Source organism: Dermochelys coriacea, chromosome 4 (assembly GCF_009764565.3).
Source record: "Dermochelys coriacea isolate rDerCor1 chromosome 4, rDerCor1.pri.v4, whole genome shotgun sequence".
NCBI lineage: Eukaryota > Metazoa > Chordata > Testudines > Dermochelyidae > Dermochelys > Dermochelys coriacea.
This window is the reverse complement of record NC_050071.1, coordinates 56,412,396-56,431,346: the sequence shown is the minus strand read 5'-3', so window position 1 is coordinate 56,431,346 and position 18,951 is coordinate 56,412,396. Positions and strand designations below refer to the sequence as shown.

At 38.3% G+C, this 18,951-nt stretch overlaps 2 protein-coding genes and 1 long non-coding RNA gene across 3 annotated transcripts in view; 2 read left to right on the top strand and 1 right to left on the bottom strand.

The window, feature by feature from the left end:
* Positions 1 to 6,515, top strand: part of ZNF827 (zinc finger protein 827) — a 138,770-nt gene extending 132,255 nt beyond the window's left edge. Inside the window, exon 14 of the mRNA XM_038400842.2 lies at positions 2,312 to 6,515. Coding sequence (XP_038256770.1) covers positions 2,312 to 3,119 — 808 coding nt within the window. The 3' untranslated portion in view covers positions 3,120 to 6,515. The remainder of the gene's footprint in view (positions 1 to 2,311) is intronic.
* Positions 6,516 to 7,868: 1,353 nt separating this feature from the next.
* The window catches only part of C4H4orf51 (chromosome 4 C4orf51 homolog), a 25,059-nt gene continuing 13,976 nt past the window's right edge, over positions 7,869 to 18,951 (bottom strand). The window contains exon 6 of the mRNA XM_038400649.2: positions 7,869 to 8,182. Within this exon, the coding sequence (XP_038256577.1) occupies positions 8,159 to 8,182 (24 nt within the window). The 3' untranslated portion in view covers positions 7,869 to 8,158. The remainder of the gene's footprint in view (positions 8,183 to 18,951) is intronic.
* LOC122459795 overlaps positions 12,858 to 18,951 on the top strand; it is a 23,078-nt gene continuing 16,984 nt past the window's right edge. The window contains exons 1-3 of the long non-coding RNA XR_006280722.1: positions 12,858 to 13,478; positions 13,739 to 13,944; positions 17,477 to 17,547. This is a non-coding gene — a long non-coding RNA (uncharacterized LOC122459795). The remainder of the gene's footprint in view (positions 13,479 to 13,738; positions 13,945 to 17,476; positions 17,548 to 18,951) is intronic.

Here is an 18,951-nt window from a genome sequence, read left to right as displayed (position 1 = left end):
TGCATTGCGCATTTTGGTGGATTGGTTCCATCTGCCAATCAAACTCTTGTATCAAGCTCAATAGTTCCATCAGTCGGGGGTCTTTATTTGATTCCAGTGTGATGACTGAATCTGGGAAGAAAACCAGATTTAGACAGTATTCATCTTGTAAGAACAAGACATCTGTCTCGGATGCACATACCAGTTGCCTTTTGTGCCTGGGTGTAATCTATGCTGAATCTATTCTCTGTGCCAGGAAAGACACTGCATCTTGACTCAAGTCTTCCTGATGTAAGGAGCTTTGAAGGTTTCTCAGGTTAGCTCTGACAGACAAAGTGGGCGAGGTAATCTCTTTCATTGGACCAACTTCTGACCGTGAGAGAGACAAGCTTTCAAACTACATACTGCATACATCAGGCTAGCTCTGGCAGTCCAGCTAAGTTATCTCCTTGTCCTTCTTCAGTTACACAATGTAGAGGCAAGTTGAGAGCTGGATCTAATAAAAAGTTATGTTCTGAAGGCATCCAAGAAGCTCAGAGATCTAAATATCAAATAGGTTTGTACTTTTCTGCTTCCTGTTCAACACTGAGGATTGAGCAAAAGATGAGGAAAACCATTATTCCTCCAGTTTCTATCCAGAAAGAAATCTTAAGATTCTGATCCAAAGAGGAGTCAGCACCAAGAGAGGTAAATATGAGTGATGTCTTGACATCAAAATCCTTGGTTCCAGTACAGTTAATTGCTTTGGCATCACCTTTGCAGGGCTGCTTTTTTGGTTTAGCGTATTTTTATGGACCAAGAATATTGATTGGTTGCTACTATCCATCTGTCCTTTTGTTCGTCATCATCTTCTTCCCTATGTTTAAAGGTGACTTGGTTAGATAAAATTAAACTTGTGTATGCTTCCTAGATTTTTTTTATTGTAGATGTAACAAGTCTGTGGGAGAGATGATATCTGCTGAGAGATTGTTGTAAATGTAATAAATTTTCTGCGTATCTGTAAGGCTGCTACCTGGAGCTTTAGTAATAGTTTACTTAGCATTACTCTTTTAGCTTGGCAGGTAGATCTAAAACAAGTTTGGGAGAACAGTTCTGCAATCTTTATTTAATTAATATACTTCAGAGCCTCTGCAAACAGCTGCCTTCTCCAGCCTCCTCTCAAATACAGTACACACGCTAAATAGAGTCAAAACTCATGCACTTTCTTTGGTTTGGTTTTATTGATGAAGAAATGAACTATCTCAATGTTTAAACCAACCTTCAGCCACACAGAGTTGCTCCTAATGTTCCTCTCTCCTGACTACTGAGCCCACAACCTAGATGATCCTCCCTTTATAATGAGCCACCCCTACCTCCCTAATATCCAGGTGGCCTAATGAGTCACTTGCTTCAATGAGTCAGCAGAACCCACTCAACTTTCCCCAGCAGTATCAAGACCTGCCAACGAGGAGTATTTTAGGCAAACACTGCCAGCCACTTTTACCCATCTCTTTTGAGTTAGTGCTGCTAATTAATTTCCCAGAAATGACCATCTCTACAGACAGTACTCAAATGAGAAACCTTACTTACCAGAAATTGTAGTTCTTTGCATAGATTGTATAGACCTACCTTCCACCCCCACTTCTTTTTAGTCCTTTTATCAAAGATTTTGAGTAAGTGGAAGGAAGTGAAGAGAGTGGAGCTGTGGCATTCGGTTTCACAAGGGAGAATATGCTTAGTGCCAGTAGTTACTGACTTCAGTTTTGTCTTCAGTGCCAGGAGTGGGGATCAGTACAATCTACTTGAAAAAAAAAACTACAGTTACTGGTAAATTACCTTTTTGTTTGTCTGGTAAACAGAGTAGGTACTGACTGAACTTCCCACTAACAAACCAACTTTCTGTTGTTCCTTTTGGTACACTGTCAATTTATCCTTGAAAGCTATTTTAAAGGAATTCCTGACATTCTCTTTCTGTATGTGTTTGGTTTCATGCATGGTGAGTTTATTCTTACTTTACACAAGTGGACACTCAGACATTTCTGCACAATCTCCCTTTCCATTAAGAGATGAAGTAAGATTAGACACGCACTTTTGTTTGATGAATCAATGTTTTCCTAGGATTAAATTAGCCCTGCTGTAGTAAATCATCCTGCTCATACATTTTTATTCTAGAGGCACAGGCTAAGAAGAGCAAAATATACTAAAATGAACTGAAAAATAATTTTGTTTGCCCTGTATTTAGACTCAAATGGATTGAATGAGAAGCTAAACCAAGAATGTCAATGGGTAGAAAAAGGTGAAAAAATTCTATTCAGAACTGACTGTCTTTTCTTTGGTTTTGTTCTTTTGATAGGTGCCCATTCTGCATTTACTCCACAAATCGCCCTGCAGCAATGGAATGCCACCTGAAGACCCACTACAAGATGGAGTACAAGTGTCGGATCTGCCAGACAGTGAAAGCAAATCAGCTGGAGCTAGAAATGCACATCCGGGAACATCGTCTTGGTAACCATTACAAGTGTGACCAGTGTGGCTATCTTTCAAAGACAGCCAACAAGCTGATAGAGCATGTGCGTGTCCACACTGGGGAGCGCCCTTTTCACTGTGACCAGTGCAGCTACAGCTGCAAACGCAAAGACAATCTCAACTTGCACAAGAAACTGAAGCATGCTCCACGCCAGACTTTCAGCTGTGATGAGTGCCTGTTCAAGACCACCCACCCTTTTGTCTTCAGCCGCCACGTGAAGAAGCACCAGAATGGGGACTGCCCTGAAGAGGAGAAGAAGGGCCAGTATTCAACCTCTAAGCAAGCCAGCCCTCTCCTAACAGTCAATAGCTCCAGGAACCTCTTGTCACCCCTCTCGGTCATGTCTGCCTCCCAGGCTCTTCAAACAGTGGCCATGTCAGCTGCACACAGCAGTGGAGCAGAGCCAAACTTGGGAGTGAAGGCCTTGGCCATAAATGGCACCTCTTTGTGCTTTGATAAATACTGGAACTCTGATTTTGCCCATCTCATTCCCTTAACAATGTTTTTCCCCAAGAACCACTTTGATCTCACATTCCATCCACCCAGACCTCAGACTGCACCTCTAGGTGGCACCTCACCTAAACACTCCTTCCTCGCCTACCTTGGACTAACAGAAAGGGCAGAAACTGTCTGAGGACAGTTACATTCTGTACCAAAAATACCCTAATAAACCCAGCAGGTATACATTGCTGCAAAACCTAGACTGAAGAGGTATGAACACTTGTACTATATATCATTAGTAAGATTTAGAAAATGGCTCTGTGTGTATACTTACTGCATTGACCTGAAAGCTGCTTTATTAAATCTTCAGAGAGGTGAACCTACTGCATACTTCTACCTTCAGAGGCATGTTCCCAGTACTCTTATCTAAGAAACAATTTTGTCTTGTTAAGCTGAAGAAGAGTGTCCTTAATGGCAATCAGCACTTGTAAGATTACATATTGATGCATTTTATTTTTGGTTTGTGCGTGAGTGCGAATGTGTGAAAGAGAGCCTGTCTGTAGTGTGCCATGACATTGCTTTTGCACATCCTTTGTATTGGCTTATTTAATAATTATTTTTTAAAAATTCCGTTTTTATTTACTTTCCCCCTTCCTTCTGCCTCCCCCCACCCTCCTTTTCATTTTAGAATTTTGTAACTCCAGGATTGTTGAGAAGAGCAATGCTTGGTTCAGTGAGGATTGGTATATTGGCTTAGTGCTGTTTGCAGTTTCCTATCTGTGTTTGGTGCCTTGTCCTCAGATAATCAGTTGTAAAGATTTGAGGATTAAGGTGGAACAGATCTGGAAGAAATTACTTTCAGCACTGTAAAATGAGTGTGTGAAATTGAAGTATGTGTGTGTATATACATACACTTGCCTGTAGTGTGTGCATTATATATACACACATTCACAGGGCCAGATCCTTTACTGTTATGCTGGTGTAACTACGATCAGAATCTGGCCCATAGTGTACATCTTTTGTTTTAAAAGGGCATATATAGAGATATAAATATATACTGTATTAATGCAGTGGTTACCTTTAGTTTGCAGGAACAACTTGTATAACTAGAATTCTATGGTGGTTAAATCCAGCAAAGGGGATTAAAAAAAAGGATATGGATAAATTCTGGGTATAAATGCTCAGACTAAAAAAAGGCAGTTTTGCACAGTGCTTTAGTCTTGCACTAGTTTGTTTCTCACTTGCAAAAAAAAAAAAAAATAAGGGGGGGGGGGGAAGAGAAAACATTTCTTTTATGGGATGAAGTAACATCAGATTGTATGTTTGAAAAGGTACCGGCAACTTCTTGGAAAGAGAAAGATATGAAAAGGTGCTGTTTAATCATACAGTTCTCTTTTTATACTCTCAACTTTTCAGTTGTATCTGCAAATTATGTGGTCCTATCAATATTATCCTCCATGTTATTAGTACTATTTTATTCCTTTTTGTTAATGGCTGATAGAGTGTACACTGCTAGAAGGCTAACTTTATACTTATTTAATGCTCTTACTTTGTGGTCATTAAAATGACAACTTTATATGTAGCACTTTATTGCAGTAAGAAGCAAAAGTGGATTGGTTGTATAACCTTTGTTAATCTTAAAAAGCAAACAGTGATCTTAAAGAAAGAGGAAAAAACTTTGGCTGCATGTTAATAGATCTCTATTTCTTAAGATAACAGTTTCCAGAGCAAAACAGACAAAAAGGTCAGGAGTGTAAGTTTCTTTTGATTGAAATTTGAAGTATAAAGTATTGAACCTTTAAAAATTATTTCTCTCTTAAAATCAGTTGATGTACAAGAATGCTTTCTTATTGTGTTATTGTTTTCCATGGTATTGGCATTTGGTCTAGATCTTTGTTTCATCGTTTTTTTAGAGATCTCCCTAGCTTTCTTCAGGGTTTCCCCCAACCAAGCTTTAAAAGAAGTGGCTCTGATCAGATTTAATTTTCTACCCCCACATCTTCCTTATCTGAAAGCATCCTCTCACACACACATTTAAGGGTCTAATCCAAATCTCCTTGAAGTCTGTGGGGAGACTCCTAACAACTTCAGTGGCTCTGAATCAGACCTGTTGTCTATGACTGTACCAAAATAAGGCCCCAATCAGGAAAGCTTCCTTGTTCAGGGAAGGCTCTTAGTCATATATTGAACTTTAAACATGTTCTTAAATTCTGTTGTACTTAAGAACTTAAGTTACGCATATGGTGAAATGCTTTCCCGAGCCAGGACCTAAGACATTAAGTCATTAAGCTCATTTGTAAGTTTCCACACCTTTTAATACATGTTAAAATATTGGAAGCTGTCTGCAATGAGAAAACACAGAATGAGGAGAACCTAACATTTTAGCAGACTGTAATATACCAATTTAAAAGTAAAGTAATAATGACAAAATATTTCCCACCTAATTGTTTAAGTTCCATCAGATATTTTTGGTCCTGTGAGCGTGTGGCTATTCTAGCTAAGCTATTAATATAAGTCATCTGCTCCAAATTTCTGTCTAAATCTATTAATAGGAAAGGCAAACAGTTCAGGCCCTGTTTATCATATTATTGCACCTACGCCATCAAAACCCTCTTTGACTTCTTTGGGAGTATTGACAAAAATAGAGAGTGCTGAGTAAGGCTCTCCATTAGTAACCATTCAGAATAAGAACAGTTAAAAGATGAGTTTCTTTACCCCCTGAATTATGGAGTCTGCATTTCAGTTAATACAACTGTTACAAAAATACATTCACAGTGTTTCTGACTGATCCTACTACAATAGAGCAGACACTTTAAAAAGAAGAAAAAAGCCCACGTGTGCATCAGTGAGTAAACTACAGATGTATAAGAGAAAAGAAGTAGGAATGTTTAAAGAATATTTTCTGTAAACCAAATTGCAATATAATAAGGCTGGAACTCACCCAGGAATGAGTGTTATGAAGCTGTCAGCATATTAATCCCATGTGTTTAAGTTTTCTGCCAAACCTATATTTGAATGACAATAACGTTTGATATAACTGAGCAACTTTGTTTAGCACTTTGGAAAAAGACATTTAATTCTTTCTGGTGAGGGAGAAAAGATGTATTTGGAGGTGTTTTATTTTTGTTAAGAAAAATATACAGTATTTATCAGAGCCCTGGCATATACATAATTAGTTTGCGGTTCAAAGCTAAGGAAAGGAATGTTCTCCATAGATAGCTCTGACCTATTAAAGACTAAAAGTTCTGGTAAACTTCCACAACCCCAAAGCTGATTTCATAGCCGTTTTCACTATGCATTCTTAAATGAAGGTTGACTTGGTTTTCCATCCAGTAATTCAGTTAAAGTTCTCAGCACTTTCTTCCTTTCTCCTGTCCTTTTTTACTTGTATTATGTTCAAATATCACACTGTCAAGGTTTGTGTACATTAATAAAATTTGTATTGTATAAAGCTTTTTGCATTATAAGGCTGTACAGGGTCATTTTGACAGTAACTGGTATATTCCTTTGCATCTTATGTTGCATTGCCAATTTCTAGTGTATCCAGTTTGGAAGTACAATATACGCTAATTAAAAAAGGTTGGCTATACTCTGGTTTCTTTTCTTTTTTTTCCCTCCCCCTTCATTGGTTTGTTAACTAATCTATCTAGCTTTAAGGATTTTTTTAAAATGCGGGTAGGGAAGTATTCCCAACAGGAGTAACAGACCTAAAAAGGTAAGACAGGCATTTTATTCAGTTTTAACCATGGGAAAATTCTGTGGCTTTTTTGTAATTCTAGTTGTTAAAGTTTATATATTTGTTGATCAAAAGTATGAAAATGTAAGTAAATTAATAATTGACTATTTGGCCTTCAGCCATACTGCATTGTGTTGGAATCTTTTCTAATCTTACAAGCTAAGAAGAGTGGGACCTGCTTAGTACTGGGATGGGAGACCAACAGTATACAAGTGCTACTTGGAGAAGTGGTGCTGCATGATTCAGGATGTGGTACTTTTTCCTTTGATTCAATAATGAACCAATGCTCCAGTATATTTTTAAGGGGCATACTGTGTGGCTGAAAATGCTGTCTTTCAGATGAGATATTAACGAGGTCTTGACCTGAGCCATTGTAAGAGGGAAAAAAAAATAATCCTTACTTACTAGCCAAATGTAACTTTATGTAACTACATTCTATCTACCTTGTATTTTAATTGAATAGAGCATCCTTCACTTCCTTTCCTAAAGCTAATGCATAGTATTGTTGTGTACTGTTAAAAAGTTGCTGTATTCCACCACAGATATTTTAGTAGTGATCCCTAAATATAACTTGTATATGATTTCCTTGTAAAGTACTTTGAGATCCTTCAGACTGAAGGTTGGGTGTATAAATGAAAGCCTTGTTGTGACAGCCACAACACAGAATTTAATAAAGGTCCCTCCTACTATCCCTTGTAAAAGTATGACCAATTATTCATGATAGCCTTTAGGTAAATTATAAAGAAATAGTGTCAATGACAGAGTGATTAGATCAGATTAGATTATCGTAACGGTCCCTTCTCCCCTTAAAAGCTATGACATGCTGATTTACAACCAGATTCTGCCACCCTTACTCATATTGAGTAGTATTTTACTCCACAGATAACCCAACTGAAACCAGTGGAACTAATTATAGAGTAAGGTGCTCCTTAGTGTGAGTAAAGGTGGTAGAATCTGGCCTTTAATATTCATTTAGTACATTTTGGTGAAATAATGTGAATTTTTCTGTCATCCAACACATCAACATTAAAAAAGGATAATGCCATTAAGACATTCAGATGCACAGGAGAGATGGAGAGAGGGGAAGCATCTACGCAGATCCAAGGTCAGGCATAAATTGCCAAGAGTCATGGAGGTGAGGGCACTAGTTATCAAAACAAGAGTGTGACACTTTGAAATGAAGTTAAATAGAATATTGAACCACTGTAATGAAGGAATTCTTTTATTCAAAGCAATCTTCAGTGCAAATCAAGACATGGTATAAACTTCTAATTAGCTGGAAAATTCTTTGTTGTATTCCTAGAGCAAATATTCTAATCCTTGGGTACCATGTTAGCACCTAGTAGTGATTACGACAATGCTTTATCATGCTTTTTCAGTCTTGTGTTTAATCCTGCTCCTGCATCAGTTGGTAACTAGTTATGTTCTAGGAAAGGTGCTTCTATTTTTTACATGGCCGTGGCTGCATAATCAGTTACGTTTGAGAAAAGATTGCCTCACATTCTCCACTTCAGCTGTTTCTATAACAAAGGAAAAGTAAAATGAATATTCTTCTTACACTTTGAGTTATAAATATTAATAAATCTGTATCAATAGTAAAAAGATAGAGGATAAACTAGACCCTGGGCAGCTTCTGTAATATCTTTCATATACAATACCAGAAATTGATCTATCAGACCCTCATTATGTCTTAATCCCTCTCTTACAATAAACATTTTGGCCAGATCATCAGTTTTCGTAAATTATCATAGCTCAATTGAAGTCAGTGGAGCTGTCACAATTACCATTAGCTGAGGATCTGGTCATTTTGTGTAATTTAAAGAAAGAAAGAAAAAATCCTATTTGTCAGATTTGACATATTAACTAAAATGACAATATTTAGTTCCTAATTAGAGATGAAACAAAACCAACCCAAACAGGTCCAAACTTTCACAAACCTTAGAATCCCTCTGGACTCAAATTTGTGACAAAAGAGTTCTAGAGATGACTAACAGCAGAGTCTATATCTTACCAAGCCACACACTGATCAGTATACCTCCATACAGAACATAGGTCTATTACAGGAGTGGGTGGGTGAGGTTCTGTTGCCTGCAATGTGCAGGAGGTCAGACTAGATGATCGTGATGGTCCCTTCTGGCCTTAAAGTCTATGAGAACAGTAAATATTCAAATAGTAAGACTAAAATTAATCAAAGTTTGGAATGGGGGAAGAGAGAGATCAAAAAATGACATTCGCATATCTAGAAAAGCTAGATCACTTTTTAAAGGTCTCTGGCTCCCTCAGAACACTGCACAGTTTGATTTATGTTATTAAAACTTTATTAAATTAATTTTTCTGACATGTACAGAATATGTTTGTGTGGTAATATAAAGGCTTTATTGGTACACAGATGGGATGATTCCCTCAATTAAAATTAGAGGGAGCAAACACCTGACGATATAGTATAAAGATTTTGTGTGTACTGCATATGCCTCATATATTACAGAGAAGCTATTTTAGAAAAGTTTTAGAGCATTTTAAACATTTGAATTGGCACTATTTCTTGTAATCCTCTACCTGTCAGACTGTAAAGCCAAGTGCCTCTGTCATGAGGAATCCAGCAGTACAGGGCTCCAAAGGATACATTAAAAACCTATAACAGTTACCTAAGATAGCTTCTCTATACCCATATCTAAATTGATGCTAATAGTATAGATTTTTGTCGTAGATCATATCAGTTTTGCATAGCCATATTTTAAAATATATATGTGTTGTGGTTTTAAAATATCACTTGTTCCTAGTGAACAGATGTCCAACAGATTACAGATTACAACAACTGTAATCATATTTGGTGCTAATTAGCTTCCTTTTTGGCAAGTCTCAACAGAGAGGCTAAAGACTGATGGTGAAAGTAAGCTACTATCTCACCCCTAGAAATGGTCCATTCAGATCAGGACCAATGCCCTATGTGCAGAAGACTGCACTGTACCTTTCAAACAGATCCTGTTCTGTGGGCTAATAAAGGATGTATTCTCCAGGACTGTCAATTAGGCACCCTTTGCAAACACTTAATTCACATTTTTTAAAAGTCAACTGTACTCGACACACATGATGGCTGTCTAGTAGCAATATGCTCCCACAAGGCAGGAATCACATTTTTTGACCCATGTTCATGTTTGAGCTCCCCATACTGGCAGGAATGTTTTATTCAGTATTTTATTAATACTTGGGTTTGTATATAGCCCTTGTCATCCATAGAACTCAAAATACGTGACAAAAAAAGGGGTCAATATTCTAATACCCAGGTTAAGTATCGGGGAAGCTGAAGCCCATAGCATGACATGACTTGCTGTAAATTACACAGCAAGCTAATGAGAGAGGCATGGTGGATGAGGTAATATCTTTGAATGGGCCATCTTCTGTTGGAAAGTACTCGTTTCTGAACTACACAGAGCTCTTGTTCAGGTCTGGGGAAAAAAGCAGAGTGTCTGTCTTCCTTCTGCAGACTGAGAAAGAGTTCTGTGTAGCTCGAAAGCTTGTAACTTCCACCAACAGAAGTTGGTCCAATAAAAGATACTACCTCATATACTTTGCCTGGGACCAACACAGCTATGACAACACTGCAAAAAGGTCAATGGTAGAATAGAAACAACCTTCCTAGAAAATTACTATGCTATCTTTTAAATCTCTTCTCTTCGGCTATCCCTTGATATGAGGACGATGTGTGCCAAGGGGGTCGGTTCGTTGGTAGGTTTTTAAGTGGCTGAGAAGCCCAATACGTGACCTGCAGATTTTCCCACAGAAGTGGCAGTTGTACTCTTGGAGGAGACATAGTTGCTGGCTGGACTGTTGTGCCCTTTCTTTTCTCCTTCGTTGCTTCTCTGTCTCATGAGCAGGTCTGTTTTCCTCAAAGTGAGCTGTGGCTCGGTATATGGTGTGGTGCCACTGTGTTCTGTTTTGCGCCAAGTTCTCCCAGTTTGCTGGGTTGATGCCTCCCTTTTTAAGATGTACTTTCAGTATGTCTTTAAAGTGCTTCCACTGCCCTCCAAGAGCCCTTCTTCCCTGACTTAACTGAGAGAAGAGTACTTGCTTCGGGAAGCGAGTGTCAGGCATATGTACACAGTGACCAGCCCAGCAGAGTTGGTGTTTCATGACCTGCACTTCTATACTGCTGATGTTGGCTGCAGAGAGAATGCTGCTGATAGTGCATTGGTCTTCCCAGCTGATCCCGAGAATCCTCCTGAAGGAGCGCTGTTGGAACCACTCCAGCCACTTGAGATGTCGTCTATAGGTTACCCAGGTCTCACATCCATATAGAAGGGTGGGGATGATAACTGCCTTGTAAACCAAGACCTTGGTGCCAATTTGCAGATCCCTATCATTGAAGACTCGTTTCAGTAGTCTTCCAAAGGATGTGCTGGCACAGCAGATCCTGTATTCAATTTCTGTGTCAATGCTGGCTGTTTGGGAGAGGTGGCTGCCAAGGTATGGAAAATGGTCCGCATTTTCCAGGGGTTCTCCACTGATGGTGATTTGTGGAGTACAAAGGGTAGTTTGTGCAGGTGAGGGCTGGTAAAGTACCTTGGTTTTCCCGATGTTGAGAGAGATATCCAGGCTGTGATAGGCATCTGCAAAAAGATTTGGGGTACTTTGCAGGTCAGCCTCTATATGTTTGAGAATGACGCAGTCATCTGCATACTGAAGGTCGGTGATGCCAATTTTCGTGATCTTAAATTTTTTTTGGAGCTGTCAGAGATTGAGGCGTTGACCATCCATATGATACTCAATCCTGATTCCATCAGAAAGGCAGTCACGGATGAGAATCAGGACCACAGCAAAGTAAATGGAGAAAAGTGTTGGAGCAATGACAGAGCCCTGCTTGACACTAGTGCAACTGATGAGTAGTTTGGTCTCTGAGCCGTTGCACAAAATGGTGGCAGTCATCCCATCTTGGAGTAGTCTGATGATAGAAATGAATTTCTGTGGACAGCCAAACCTATACAGCACCTTCCATAGGACATCAGGATTGATAGTCTAAGATCTTGGTTAGATTGATGAATGCCCTGAACAATTCCGGGTGTTGCTCTCTGCACTTCTCCTGAATCTGTCGTGCCACGAAGATCATGTCATTTTTGCCTTGGGATGGCCTGAAGCCACACTGTGATTCAGGGAGGAGTTCCTCAGCAAGGGGGAGAAGGCGGTTTAGTAGGATCCGGGCAAGGACTGTCCCTGCGATGGAGAGAAGGCGATACCGCTGTAGTTCCTGCACAAAGATTTGTCCCCTTTCTTGAATATTGTAACAATGTTGGCATTCTTAAAGTCAGGTGGAATTTCTTTGCAGGTCCAGAGTTTGTCGAGAAGTAGGCAAAGTTTGTGCTGGAGTATTGTTCCAGCAGCTTTAAAAAACCTCAGCTGGGATGCCATCTGACCTGGTGCCTTGTGATTTTTTGTCAGTATGAATCTTTTAAATACACATAAAGTAGTCACCATAGTAATATTAAAAAATAGATCATAATACAGAAATATGCCTTCTACTTAGTATAGGAAATACCTAGGGAGTAACAGCAATATTTACTTGCCAAATATCTGTAAAGATTTTAATAGCAACTACTTTCGTTTTTCTACTGCAGGATAAATAAAACTCAAGTTTGTCTCATATTCTCATCCCTTTGCAGAGGGATCAGTGTAAATAATCTTCCACTACTTGCTATACTGAGGTGGTTTAGGGTCTCATCAATTCCTATTCAAGTCAGGGAAAAGATTCCCATTGACTAGAATGGGAATTGGATCAGGCCCTAGGAGCTGTGTTGAAACTCACTAGCTTCAATTCACAGTTGTTTCATATGAAAACCTTTCCGTCAGTTTTACTTTCTGTGGGTTTGCACCTCCTGTGCCTAAAAACTCAATGCAAAGTTCAGTTGAGATTACTAACTTTCAACTGGCTTCTCATGAAAATCATGTGGATCTGTGAATCTCACACCCTTTTGGTGTGAAACCAAAAATCTGCTCAAGAGTCACAAATGTTTTGACAAATCTAAGCTAAGTTTTGAGCTTGTATCTAAACCCAGTAAGAACATGGTTTTACTTGGCTTGTGGTCTTGTTACAAACATGTTGCACAGCTCTTGCATAGCATCTTGCATAGATGTTGCATGGTAACTTGCACAGTTGCAAAATACTATGCAACATCAATACTAGATGTAAATGTAAATCCAGCTGTTGTGCTTGCATGCATGTGCACAGCAGCTGATTTTTACAAGTTGGATGTGAGAAGATCTATAAGAGGGACTGAATTCCATGAGTGACTACCGTGCAGTAACAATACTGATGAGATGCAGCAGTACTGAACTATCAGATTCTTCAGTCTGCTTGCCTACTTTCACATAATTGGTGGCAACTTCCAATTCTTGGAAGCTTTCATGCTTCTGTTCTTTTTTTCCCTTCCCCGAATTGTGTCTAGTATTTGGATATGCCCCTTCCCTCACACATGGAAAAAATCTCTAAGAAAAATATGGACTAAGGACAGAGTTACTGAAATGGTGGCCCATGTTCCTATATTGTCCTCTGTAATACAGAAACCTGGTGTTCCCACTATGCTTTACCTTTATAGATTTTAAAACTAATGTACCTTCTTTTCCAGCTTTCTTCAACCAGTGATTCATTGAAACGACAAACTCAGGCTTGTTACTCTGCTGGGAAGTTGCCTGTTTTAATAAAACATAGCAAAGTGCTCTTTAGCTCTGATTACTGTGCTCATACTCCCCACGCTGATGTTCTTTCTGGCCTGATGTGACCAGTAACGCTAAAAGGGTCTCATTTTGTGGCTGGCTAGACCATAGGTAAGAACTTGTGAAGTTGTTTGCTATTTTTGATTGAAGCCTGGAATCTTCAGCAAAGGGCTGGAACAAAAGATTTGATTTTTAAAAGGGTTTCATAGAATATCCAATTGGGAGTTTCACAGAAACATTTGCCTCAGACAGTGACAATTGACTTGGGTTTTAGAACCCATCACATATTTCAGTGTTTAAAGGTGCCAAAAAGTGGGGCATATTTTCTATTACTTCCCATTCACCCTTGTGCTCACTTCTTATAATTACAGTTTTGAAGATGGCCAGGATATTCTGGTGCAATTTGGGAGACCCACATTTTAACGGCAAATCCTGACTTCAGTGTAGGCCTTAGAGGCCATTTCACTATACCACAGCCCATCAGCTGAGAGATTGAAGTACTGGCAGTGATTGCGTCCTGGTCAAAAAAACAACTTTCTGCCCTTCATTCATGTGGAAAACACAATCCAAGTGAACAGTAAGTTCCAAGGGAGTCTTCACTGGAGACCTAGAGCAGCCATTAGATGGATGGGTTTAAGGCAAAAAGCAATCTGGGATTCCTGCAAAAATCATTCACTCTAAAACAAACTGAAAAGCTAATGCAAAATCTGCTAGATCCAGCAGAATAGATTATTATTAGGAACAGATTACTAAACACATTACTAAAATCTCTTGTATTGTTTGAACAAATGGAATTTGAACAAATAGATTTTTTTTATAATGCATTACATAGAATTGTAATGCATTATAACAAGGAACCGTTGCCCTACTACTTATAAACCATCAGTATCTCTTGCTAAATAATAATTTTTTTAAATTGGTATGGGAGTGTAAATATGAACCAATATTTGCAGGAGTTATTGCTCTATAAACATGATGCTGTGGAATAAAGCACTAGGCATATATTGATCTCTGTCACTCATACAAGAGACATTTCTTAAATGTAACTGAATAGCTCCTTTTTCTTGTGTAACTAGACTGATGCCTGTTTGCACTCTAAATATTTATTACACAATCATCTTTAAGAGTTCATTTTTGTATATCTAGCTAGCTACTTCTAATGTAAGTAGAACCTAATGAAAAAGCTAAACAAAATGTTAATGTAAATTCAGGAATATGCACCATCTTTTAAGTGGGCATTTCAATTAAAAATAAATAAAACCCATTACATGGCGTTACAGTGCAGAGATCTCATTTTCATCAGTCAAGATTCATTCTTATTCAAAAAGTGACAGATTTCTCTTGAGAGAACTGGAAGCAGCAATCTTCTCTCTCCATTCAAACCAGGCAGATGTACATAATTAAGGGTCCACAAACAGATCACTTTCCCAAAGTTCAGACATCTCTCGATACCACATTTTAAGCATAAAATGCCTTTTGAGATTGTTGTTGTTTTTCGGTGGTCTCTCCGATATGGTCAGTAATTTTATAATAAAATTTAAATCACATCTAATTATTAGTAGGAGAGAATTCTAAGTGCATTATAAAAGCTTATATATGTATGAATTGCTTTAACACTTTCAGTAACATGACTGCAGCCATATCACCTTGTGGTGTGATCTTGTCCACTCTCATAAAACTAAAGAGTATGAGGCTGGGTTAATTTTTGAATAGAAGATCTCATAAGAACCTCCGGTGGTAGGTGGTGCAGGTGTTTCAATGGGAGGCACTCCTCCCATTTGTCTATACTGCAGTCATGGGTTGTGACTGCAGCTCCAATAGACATACCTAAGCTACCTTTAATTTAGCTAGCTTAGGTACCAAAGCAGTGAAGCCATGGCATCATGTGGGGTGTACAAGCCCACCCAGTACCCTGGGTAATTACTCATGGGGCTATCCCATGTGTCAGTACATGCTGCCAGTACCTGAGCTAGCTAGATTAAAGCTAGCTCCAGTATGTCTACTCAAGCTCCCTGTGACTGCATTATAGACATACTCTTAGTAATTAATCAAAGCCTGGTGTGGTGCTGAACACAGCTGCTGGAAGTTCCACCTTTGCAGTCAGCATCATGGCCACTTGTGTTGATTAAAGATCACTTGGCACTTTTCAGTATCCTAGTCAAATTCCAACTCGTATGACAGGTAGTTATGGAACAATCTACAATTGTGTTTCCTCATACGCTGTATCCAGTGAAATAAGTTGGCATTCATACATGCATGTCTTCTGTCCTCTGTCCCTTATGCAGAAACAGGATTTGTTCTGCCTGGATTACATCATTGGTTCCGCAGTTTTGGTATCCTGCTCCACTAAATGTCACTGATGACTCAGAAGAAAGCAAAAATAGAAGCCAGCAATTAGAGCTGACTGAAAATTTTCTGACAGTGTTTTTCAAGCAGAAAATGCCAATCCATTTACCTCAAAATGTTCTACAGGAACACATCAATTTTGATGAAATTTTGTTTTGGGGGAAAAAAATCAAATTGAGGATTTTGATAAGGGCAAATCATTCAATTTCAAGCTTATAAGAATGGAACGTTGTGATTTTAATTTTGAAATGATTTTGTATTGAAATTTGTTTATATTATGTATAAAATAATACAATTTAAAATACAATTAAAATAAGTCAGCATAGAAATGAATTAAAACAGGTTAATTGACCTAAAGCAAACTTTTTTGTTCAGATTCTTAATTAATTTTTCCCCCCAAATGTCAGAATGTCACATGGAACAGAAATTTTGGTTCCTGGCCACTACTACCAACAATGCATCTGACCAATGGGCTTTGAATCAGATCCCCAAAGTAGTTTCCACAGGGAAGAGTCCCTGCAGATTCTTTATTAAGGTGGTCCTTTTCCAATAGTTTTTCTGTTACAGAAATGAGAGTCTTTTTTTCCTACTTTGCTAGTGTATGGTCCAGCTCCTCAACTAGGTAACTATGCAAAAGAATGCATGTTCTTTCATTTTTCTTGACAGGAGTGTAAGCTGTATGTGGTCATGCCATTGGCTTTTTATCATCTATTCAAGATTTTTCCAAATATCCCACTTCCTATTTGGCAGTAGAGGTGGTTTCAGGAATTCTCCACAGTTATCTGAGACACACACAACAACCACAGATAATTTCTTGTTTCTTTATGGCTTGGAAAATGCATTGTTTTGTGGAGCCCTTTTTAAGCTTTTTAGCCTCTAAGAGTAGTAATCCTGTCAATTTAGTCTGTGCAGAGAAGGGAAAATTAACCTGCAAGTTAGCTTCTCTGAAGTTATCATTTGACTTGCTTCCCTGCTTGTCTACTCAACTTCCACTGAAAGTTGGGAAGTAAAAGCTTTTGATTACTTTCTTTCTGATCATACTATCATATATATCAGGGGTCGGCAACCTTTCAGAAGTGGTGTGCCGAGTCTTCATTTATTCACTCTAATTTAAGGTTTCGAGTGCCAGTAATACATTTTAATATTTTTAGGTGGTCTTTTTCTATAAGTGTATAATATATAACTAAACTATTGTTGTATGTAAAGTAAATACGGTAAGAAGCTTCATTTAAAATGCAGAGCCCCCCGGACCAGGCCAGGACCCAGGCAGTGTGAGTGCCACTGAAAATCAGCTCATGTGCTGCCTTTGGCACACGTGCCATAGGTTGCCTACCCCTGGTATAAATATTTATTTCTGGCATAAACTATTCGGGGGGATTAGAAGCACTTTGCTGCTGAGACACTGACAGTCTGTTCATGATACTCATCTACCCAGAGCAAAAAAAACTTAAGCAAAGAACTTCACTAGCTCTCCATCTCACACAAAAGCACAAGACTCAAAAACAGGAATTCAGTCAAATTTTATCTTCAGAGAAGATCAATCATAGGTAAGTAACTGTCCCTTCCCATCCTTTGATCAAATACATCTATTCTTCCTGCTTTTGTTTAAGTTGCTAAAACATCTAAATTTACTACACTACAGTGTTTACTTTATTTAGGGTATGAAATAATGCAAATTCCAGATTATAGTTAAATACCATATAGCAGTAAATCACTTTGCTTTTTTATTTTAGTGGCAGCATTTTTTTTTCCCTTCTCTGCAGGAAGATGGCTTCAAAGAACCCTGATCAGAAGGCAAAACAGAATAAAGAGATGTCTCTTCTGAACCACAAAGGTGAACCTTCTATGGATTCTGTGAATTTTTAACTCTTGGTATTTTAGTCTCTCGGTGTTTGCTGGTCTCTTAAGTTTCTGGGAAATGTGTGTATATAATGGAATATATTTTAGAGAGAAGATGTTTGATTTGCTTTTTATATTTTAATTGCTTCTACATCAGATATGAAAAAAGAGAGATTTTCCTTCAAGTTTAGATTAAGTTGATTGAAAGTTTGTTTCATGACTCTATAAAGCAGATTTACCTACCTGGCAATATTGAAGTTCTATTAGCGCCAAAGACCTCTAGCTTGTATCTTTAGAGCACCAATCACAATACTATCTGCGTGCTTTTAGTCTTTTTTGTGTCTTTACAGCTGGATCAACATCATTTAGCCTCATTGTGATGAGACAGACCCAAAAAACATAGTGTAAATCAGGAAGTCATTAGATTCTGAGCTAGGACTTTACACTGAAGTATCACTCACACTTGTGAAGGAAGTTCTGTATATGCTGGAGAGAAGCCAGAAGCATTTTGACAGTGGACTGGTGGGAAACCTTATCCAACACCATGATTTTAAGGGGTAGGTGATGCATCATTATTTTCCTTACCATCTTCAGCAGTGGTACAGAAGATTACAATATCTGACAGGTGTTTCTTGCTGTCAAGATCTCTACCTTGCCTGGCAATCTAGCACTGGAGAAAGATCTGTCAGAATTTACGAGGTAGGAGATTCTGACACACAATAAAGTTGAAGCAATTGCAGAGTTAGTAATAGGTAGATGGCTCACCTCCAAGAAGGTGCAAAGATATGGTCAGTGAAGAAATTGGCACGAAAGGGCTTTGCAAAAGTGGGATTATTTGTTGTTTATTTATAGCACATAATGCGCACTGCTAGGCACTTTCCAAATACTTGAGAAGGATGGTACCTGCTCAGAGGAGATCCCAATATAAAGACGGATAGACAAGTAAACAGAGGCTAGGAAAATGGGAACAATAATAGGCAATTGCTATACAAATCAACTTGATTCACTGTAAACAACATGACAAAAATGGGTCTTTAAGAGGGACTTAAATATGGACAGGGTGGAGGCTCTGTGGATGAGTTCAGGAAGGTCATACCTAGAGTTGTGCAAATAACTGATATTATTTGGTTTGCTGGCAATTCCAATAAAATTGTTTGGGGTGGAAATAAATGCTTTGTTTCTAAATGTTTCATTTTGATTTTGAGCTTTTTTAATCCTTTTATTAATTAAATAAAATTTTGAATGAAAAAAATCAAAATGTTTCAGTTTTTAAACGTTAAAATGAAACAGTTGGATTTTGGGGAAAAAAATTTTCTGACAGAAACAATTTGGTGAATTCTGCATGAATTTTTAAAATGTTTCAGTTCACCCAAATCTGCATTTGTTGCTGAAAAAAGTT